The sequence below is a fragment of the Palaemon carinicauda genome, chromosome 1, assembly GCF_036898095.1.
Source record: "Palaemon carinicauda isolate YSFRI2023 chromosome 1, ASM3689809v2, whole genome shotgun sequence".
NCBI classification, from domain to species: Eukaryota; Metazoa; Arthropoda; class Malacostraca; order Decapoda; family Palaemonidae; genus Palaemon; species Palaemon carinicauda.
The window spans coordinates 208201111-208209852 of NC_090725.1; the positions used below are offsets into that span (position 1 = coordinate 208201111).

General features: G+C 36.5%; 1 protein-coding gene across 1 annotated transcript in view; it reads left to right on the forward strand.

The window, feature by feature from the left end:
• The first annotated feature begins 212 nt into the window (after positions 1 to 212).
• The window catches only part of LOC137638024 (lysosomal proton-coupled steroid conjugate and bile acid symporter SLC46A3-like), a 22147-nt gene continuing 13617 nt past the window's right edge, over positions 213 to 8742 (forward strand). Inside the window, exon 1 of the mRNA XM_068370120.1 lies at positions 213 to 1367. Coding sequence (XP_068226221.1) covers positions 213 to 1367 — 1155 coding nt within the window. The remainder of the gene's footprint in view (positions 1368 to 8742) is intronic.

Here is an 8742-nt window from a genome sequence, read left to right on the forward strand (position 1 = left end):
TCAACAGCTGTTTCGCAAAAGCAATACCCTTGAAAAAATTATTCCATAAAGATATATTACCCTATTTGACATAATGTATGGCAGAATATTAGGCACCAGTAATATCTTTCGATGAATAGGCCAATTATCTATTCTAGAAGAAGATGATAATTATGATAAGGGAGTTACTTCACATATTTCAGCCTTTATCTTGCAGTTCTATAGTAGGGACAATGGTGTGCGCAAGGTTCCGTAAGGCCTCAAGGTTGGCCAAAGATGTTTTCAGCGCGATTACAATTGAACCCATGTTGTTTCTGAATGGAATGGCTTTGACTGGCTCATATGCTCCAACTGAGAATTTGAAGCTTGATCGGTACTGCAGGGTAACACTTGGTTATCCCAGTGAAGTATGTGAGAAAATGAACGATGGGAACCACGAAAGTATACAAGTGGAAGTGCAGAAGCGGGTTAACCTTTTTCACTTTTATGAAAATCTGATATCAAGCATAATTCCCGTGTTACTGTTATCATTTATCGCAACTTGGAGTGACCAAAGAGGGAGGAAAGTGCCTATACTTCTATCATTATTTGGTACCACCCTCAATTCTGTAACCTATCTCTTGGTTTCCTTTTTTCCAACTTGGCCTCCAGAAATTTTGTATGTAGCCTCGTTTTGTTCATCGTTCGGAGGCGGGTGGTCTTTATTCTTTATGGCCGTTTACAGTTACATGTCTGATATGTCAAAGGCTGAAGCTCGAACCAAACGACTTGCTTTAATGAAAGGTATCTGGTCTCTGGGATCTCCAGCCGGTACTGCTTTGGGAACCCTGATCTATGATGCAGGAGGGTTCTGTTGGGTCTTTGGTTTTAGCACGTTCCTTTACCTACTTTGCTTCTTTTACTCTCTTTTCATCATAAAAGATAATAAAAAACTGATCGAACAAAATAAAGAAATCTCCAAACAACAGCGTTTTTGGAACCCTAAGAATGTAGTAGATTTATTTCGTGCTTGCTTAAGAAAGCGGCAAGGAAACGGGAGATGGCATATTATGCTTTTATTATGGCTCATGCTTATGATAATCGGCACATATCCACACAACCTGTACTTATGGGTACTGCGAGTTCTCAACTGGGACATAAACTCATACAGTATATACAAGATTGTTGATGATGTTGGTACATCGATTTCAATGATATGCTTAACTCCGGTTTTCGTATACCTGCGTCTCCATGACTGTTCTGTAGGAAGTATGACTCTTGTACTCCTCTTTTGTCGACTCTTAGCTTTTGGGATGACAACTTCAGAAAGCCAGTGGTGGGTTCCTTACGTTTTCATCTTCATTCCAGTGGAGTTTGTCAGCGTCGCTATCAGGAGCAGGTTATCTAAGGTATGTATGAAAGGAAAGTTTGAAATGTGTAGAGAAATGTACCAGTAAAAAACAAGCAGTCACTCACACACCTATATACATATATAAATTCTCTCTCTCTCTCTCTCTCTCTCTCTCTCTCTCTCTCTCTCTCTCTCTCTCTCTCTCTCTCTCTCTCTCTCTCTCTTATATATATATATATATATATATATATATATATATATATATATATATATATATATATATATATATATATATATACATATATATATATATATATATATATATATATATATATATATATATATATATATATATATATATATATATATATATTCTTACGATGCTGGTCTGCCGTTTAGTAAATATATTATTCATGATATTCTTAAGTTTTGTATGCAAATTACATAAGACTTTTGTCATTCATTTCATTGCATTCTTCATTCAAGTCAATATGCGTAAATTTAAGTTAATTTTAAGAATTAACTTTTTATTTCACATATTTTGTTACGAAGTCTTACGTAATCTCGATTAAGTAGAGTCAAATTTCTCGATACAAAAGAATCTTCTTACGAAGTTTTCTCTTTGCAAAACGAGATGCGAAGAATTTTACAACGCGCATGAAAATGTTTCGGACAATGAAAAGAGGTACGGTATGAGAGCCCAACTATGTCCGAGACTGATTTTAAAATTTACGCGCTCCCAGCCCGTAACCTCGCTACTATCCTCCCATGCTCCCATTGGTTACCTCTTTACTTGAATGCTAGTTACTATTATGAGATCCTGCTCTCCTATTGGTCAGCATCTACTGTACTGTATCACATCATGCATCTACACATTGGCGTTCCTATGTCTTTTTGTTTCGGCAGTGGTATCATAGGCATTGACTTAGTGTTTGTGATTTCACTTTCGTAACAATTGTACTGTACGGTATCATGTGTGATATTATATTACATCATTAGCCGTGGGTCCCAAGAAAGTCACTGATGTCAAGGGAAAAAAGAGGATGATGCTTTCAATGGAGATGAAGATGGAAATAATCAAGAAATACGAGGCTGGCATGCAGTTAAGTGTGCTCGTGAAGGAATATGGCCGAAATCTGTCTACGATATGAACGATCCTGAAGCAGAAGGGAGCTATCAAAGGAGCAACAACTTCTAAGGGCATGACTTTTCTCCAGCAAGAAGAGCTACGTCCACGATGAGATGCCAGAAAGACACGCCATTTTCGGTGATCTCATGCATGCTCAGGTCGAAGCTGAAGCAGGAGAAGGAACATCAAAGCAGGAACCCACAGAGTTCAAGGCTTTTCGTGGGTGGTTTGATAGATTTAAGTGAAGCTCAGGCATTCATTAAGTGGTGCGTTATGGGGAGGCTGCAAGCTCGGACACGAAAGCGGCCGAAGCCTTTGTTAAGACATTCGATGAGTTGTTTGTCTGGGAAGGCTACAGTCCCCAGCAAGTCTTCAATTGCAACGAGAGTGGGCTTTTTTTTTTTTTTAAAATGCCTTGTCGAATGTACATCACGGCAGAAGAGAAGAGGCTACCTGGGTATAAGCCTATGAAGGACATGCTTACCCTTGCACTCTGTGCAAATGCCAGTGGAGCTTGCAAGGTGAAACCCCTGCTGGTGCATCACTTCGATACTCCTCGAGCCTCCAAGACCCACAAAGTCACTAAGGAAAATCTAAACGTGTTGTGGAGGGCTAATGGAAATCCTTGGGTAACAAGACAATTTTTCATTGAGTGGATAAACATTTGTTTTGGACCGATTGGGAAAAAGTACTTGGAAGAGAAGCGGCTCCCTATGAAATGCCTGCTGGTGCTGGACAATGCCCCAGCTCGCCTTCCTGCCCTCGATGAAGATGTTGTAGCACAATATCCCTTCATCAAGGTTCCCTATCTTCTATCGAACACCATCCCTCTTCTCCAGCCCATGGACCAGCAAGTGATTTCAAATTTTAAGAAGCTTTATACGAAATATCTCTTTTAGAGATGTTTCAAAATCATTGAGAGTGCAAACCTAGCCCTTCGTCAATTTTGAAAGGAGAATTTTGATATTGTCATATGCCTCAAAATCATCGATCAAGCTTGGCAGGAGGTTTCGGGGCACACTTTGAACTCTGCTTGGAAGAAGCTGTGGCCTGATGCCGTCTCTGCACGAGATTTTTAGGGTTTCCAAGCAGACTAAGCTGAAGCTGATTCTGAAAATGTTGACGAACCCAAACCTGTTACTTAATCTGAAGTTGCCGAGATCTTTACACTCGGGAAGTCCATGGGTCTGGATGTTGATGAGGCCAACATTGATTAGCTTATTGAGGAGCACCAAAAGGAAATTAAGACGGATGACCTTTCAGGAAGAATACAGTGGGGTGGGGGGGGGAGAGAAGGATGACCCACTGATAACGGAAGAAATTAAGGAGGGTCTAGATGGCTAATTTTAAATGGTGGCTCTTGTAGAAAAGAGTCACTCAGAAGAAATTCTTACAAGTCATGCGCTTGAGTACTGTAGTGAAGTTTGCCAGAGTCATTTCAGGAAAATTTTAAGTAGCAGGCTGAAACAAGCTTCTTTGGACAATTATTTTGAAAAGAGGCCTTCGCTAGAAGCAGACCAAGTGCCAGCTAAAAAACCAAAAAGTGGCAGTGATGAAGAAAATACGTAGTATAATCATATTTACAAAATACAAAACGGAAAAAAAAAATTAAACAAGGGAAAAGAAGAAATTTTATTTCAAGTTTTTCGTAAAGTTGAGTTTTAATATTTCCTGCCATTTGTAAATGTATTTCCTAAGATTAAGTGTTAATGTTTTCTGTCATACATCTGATTTGGAAAGTTAAGTGTTCACGTTTTCAGCCATTTGTTAACGTTTTCCGCCATTTATCATCCTCCTCTACTGCCCTGTACTTTGCTCTCGGACATCGCCTCACTCCAAAGGTAAGGTCCCACATTTTTGTTACTGTATTTTTACTGTTTACGCTAACTAAACACTTCTTTTACAGGTTACCAATGGTTAATTTATTATTAAATGATTGAAATACAGTACTTATCATACATTTAATACTGTTTAGTTGCGTGTATCCTTTTTATAATTATTTGTTGTGGTGTTTTTGTTGGGTCTGGAAGGAATTAGGCAATTTACATGCAAAAGGCGACTCACAAGACAAAAAAATCCTTTTACGAAAGCCATTACGGAACCAATTAATTTCGTGTTGTGAGGCATTACTGTATACAATAAGAACCCTACGAAGTATCAACAAGGGCTTATGTAATTTTTTTTATGTTTCATGAGATATTGCGTCATGTTAGTGAGAAAATACGCAATTCTGATATTTCCCATGTGTTTTGGAAGGTTCTCAAAAACCGCAGCATTAGATTTTATCTTTTATTTAATGTTTGAGAATGGGGATTGGTTGAACTGAGAGAGGGTTACCTTGAAGGCAAGGTTCATTCCCCTGAATTTTCGTTTAGTTGGTAACTCTGTCATCGCTGAACCAGCCCCAAGCTTCTAGATCTCTGACCTGGAATAATCTAGAAGTTACTAGGTCAATATATATGTGCCCCTAGGGATGCGTAGGACAGAAGAGAACAAGCTTATCCTGTGAAAGAGCCATCATCCCCTCTCTCAAGTACCTCGAGTGTGTGTTCTCTTCAAAGTGATTAAGTTTGTGCTCAACGCACATCATGTGTAGCGTGTTGAAACGTTACTACAACTTTGTAAATGATTTTAAATATATTGCGTTGTAGTGAGTGCTAGCATTATGCAAAACTTTGCAACTGGCCCGGGGAGATGTATGTAAAAAAATGAAGTGTATTTATTTTGGCTTAACATCGATTACTTCGTGCGAGCTAAAATCTTGCAAGTTTATCATTTATCTTATGTAATTTCTATAAGAGTTTAATCATTAGAGTTTTATAGGTAAACTATTTTCATTAAGTATCAAGATTAAATATTGGTGTGAAATTTAATTACCAGTGAAACAAGGGATTGTATAATTTTCATAAGTATTAATTTCTTATGTCTTAGTTTAAGTTTTGTTCAGACTTAATATTTCAAGTGATTTATTTCTTTCAAAGTGTTGTGATTTTTATAAGATATATTTATTCTTATAAAGACTATTATTTCGATCACCAGTGTTTGTTACAGTACTCTCTTGTATCCCTTTTAAAGAATCAAAGTAAGAGGTTGTTTTGAATAGTTCTTAATAATAATTACCCAAGCATATTTTGAGTGCACTTAAGAGACATTTAGATATTCAGTGTTTTTATATACTGCCGTCTGAGAGTTATATAATTTTCTCAGAGTCCGGGTAGTGTATTTGAATATAACAGCTTTATATGAAAAAAGAACAGGTGAGTTTAGAACACGAGAGGTTGTGTAGATTGTCAGCCGTAACACATAATATATATTTTTGGTTCCAAGACACGGGACCATAATATATATATATATATATATATATATATATATATATATATATATATATATATATATATATATATATATGTGTGTGTGTGTATATATATATATATATATATATATATATATGTATGTATATATATATATATATATATATATATATATATATATATATAAATATACAGTATATATATATATATATATATATATATATATATATATGTATGGATATGTATATTTGTGTAAAACGTATAAAGGTCTACATTTATGTTTACATATATATATATATATATATATATATATATATATATATATATAATTATATATACATAATATATACTGTATATTATATATATACATAATATATACTGTATATTATATATATACATATATATGTATATATATATATATATATATATATATATATATATATATATATATATATATATATATATATATATATATATAAATATTTGTGTAAAACATATATAGTTCTACATATATGTGTATATATATGCATGTATATACACACACACACATATATATATATATATATATATATATATATATATATATATATATATATATATATATATATATATATATATATATATATACATATTCATATATACACACATACACACACTTATATACAGTATATATATACATATATACACACATATATATATACATATTCATAGGCATACAAACGTATATATACAAACATTTATGAATATGTATATATATATATATATATATATATATATATATATATATATATATATATATGTATATGTATATATATATATATATATATATATATATATATATATATTATGTATATATATGTAATGTTTATATACTATAAAAGCAATCTTATATGAACGTATATGATATATATACATCCATATACCAAGGCACTTCCCCCAATTTTGGGGGGTAGCCGACACCAACAATGAAACAAAACAAAAAGGGGACCTCTACTCTCTACGTTCCTTCAGCCTAACCAGGGACTCAACCGAGTTCAGCTGGTACTGCTAGGGTGCCACAGCCCAACCTCCCACATTATCCACCACAGATGAAGCTTCATAATGCTGAATCCCCTACTGCTGCTACCTCCGCGGTCATCTAAGGTACCGGAGGAAGCAGCAGGGCCTACTGGAACTGCGTCACAATCGCTCGCCATTCATTCCTATTTCTAGCACGCTCTCTTGCCTCTCTCACATCTATCCTCCTATCACCCAGAGCTTTCTTCACACCATCCATCCACCCAAACCTTGGCCTTTCTCTTGTACTTCTCCCATCAACTCTTGCATTCATCACCTTCTTTAGCAGACAAACATTTTCCATTCTCTCAACATGGCCAAACCACCTCAACACATTCATATCCACTCTAGCCGCTAACTCATTTCTTACACCCGTTCTCTCCCTCACCACTTTGTTCCTAACCCTATCTACTCGAGATACACCAGCCATACTCCTTAGACAGTTCATCTCAAACACATTCAATTTCTGTCTCTCCATCACTTTCATTCCCCACAACTCCGATCCATACATCACAGTTGGTACAATCACTTTCTCATATAGAACTCTCTTTACATTCATGCCCAACCCTCTATTTTTTTTTTTTTACTACTCCCTTAACTGCCCCCAACACTTTGCAACCTTCATTCACTCTCTGACGTACATCTGCTTCCACTCCACCATTTGCTGCAACAACAGACCCCAAGTACTTAAACTCATCCACCTCCTCAAGTAACTCTCCATTCAACTTGACATTCAACCTTGCACCACCTTCCCTTCTCGTACATCTCATAACCTTACTCTTACCCACATTAACTCTCAACTTCCTTCTCTCACACAACCTTCCAAATTCTGCCACTAGTCGGTCAAGCTTCTCTTCTGTGTCTGCTACCAGTACAGTATCATCCGCAAACAACAACTGATTTACCTCCCATTCATGGTCATTCTCGCCTACCAGTTTTAATCCTCGTCCAAGCACTCGAGCATTCACCTCTCTCACCACTCCATCAACATACAAGTTAAACAACCACGGCGACATCACACATCCCTGTCTCAGCCCCACTCTCACCGGAAACCAATCACTCACTTCATTTCCTATTCTAACACATGCTTTACTACCTTTGTAGAAACTTTTCACTGCTTGCAACAACCTTCCACCAACTCCATATAACCTCATCACATTCCACATTGCTTCCCTATCAACTCCATCATATGCTTTCTCCAAATCCATAAACGCAACATACACCTCCTTACCTTTTGCTAAATATTTCTCGCATATCTGCCTAACTGTAAAAATCTGATTCATACAACCCCTACCTCTTTTAAAACCACCCTGTACTTCCAAAATTGCATTCTCTGTTTTATCCTTAATCCTATTAATCATTACTCTACCAACTACACTCAACAAACTAATACCTCTTGAATTACAACACTCATGCACATCTCCCTTACCCTTATATAGTGGTAAAATACATGCACAAACCCAATCTACTGGTACCATTGACACCACAAAACACATATTAAACAATCTCACCAACCATTCAAGTACAGTCACACCCCCTTCCTTCAACATCTCAGCTTTCACACCATCCATACCAGATGCTTTTCCTACTCTCGTTTCATCTAGTGCTCTCCTCACTTCCTCTATTGTAATCTCTCTCTCATTCTCATCTCCCATCACTGGCACCTCAACACCTGCAACAGCAATTATATCTGCCTCCCTATTATCCTCAACATTCAGCAAACTTTCAAAATATTCCGCCCACCTTTTCCTTGCCTCCTCTCCTTTTAACAACCTTCCATTTCCATCTTTCACTGTCTCTTCAATTCTTGCGCCAGCCTTCCTTACTCTCTTCACCTCTTTCCAAAACTTCTTCTTATTCTCTTCATATGACTGACCCAATCCCTGACCCCACCTCAGGTCAGCTGCCCTCTTTGCCTCACGTACCTTGCGCTTCAC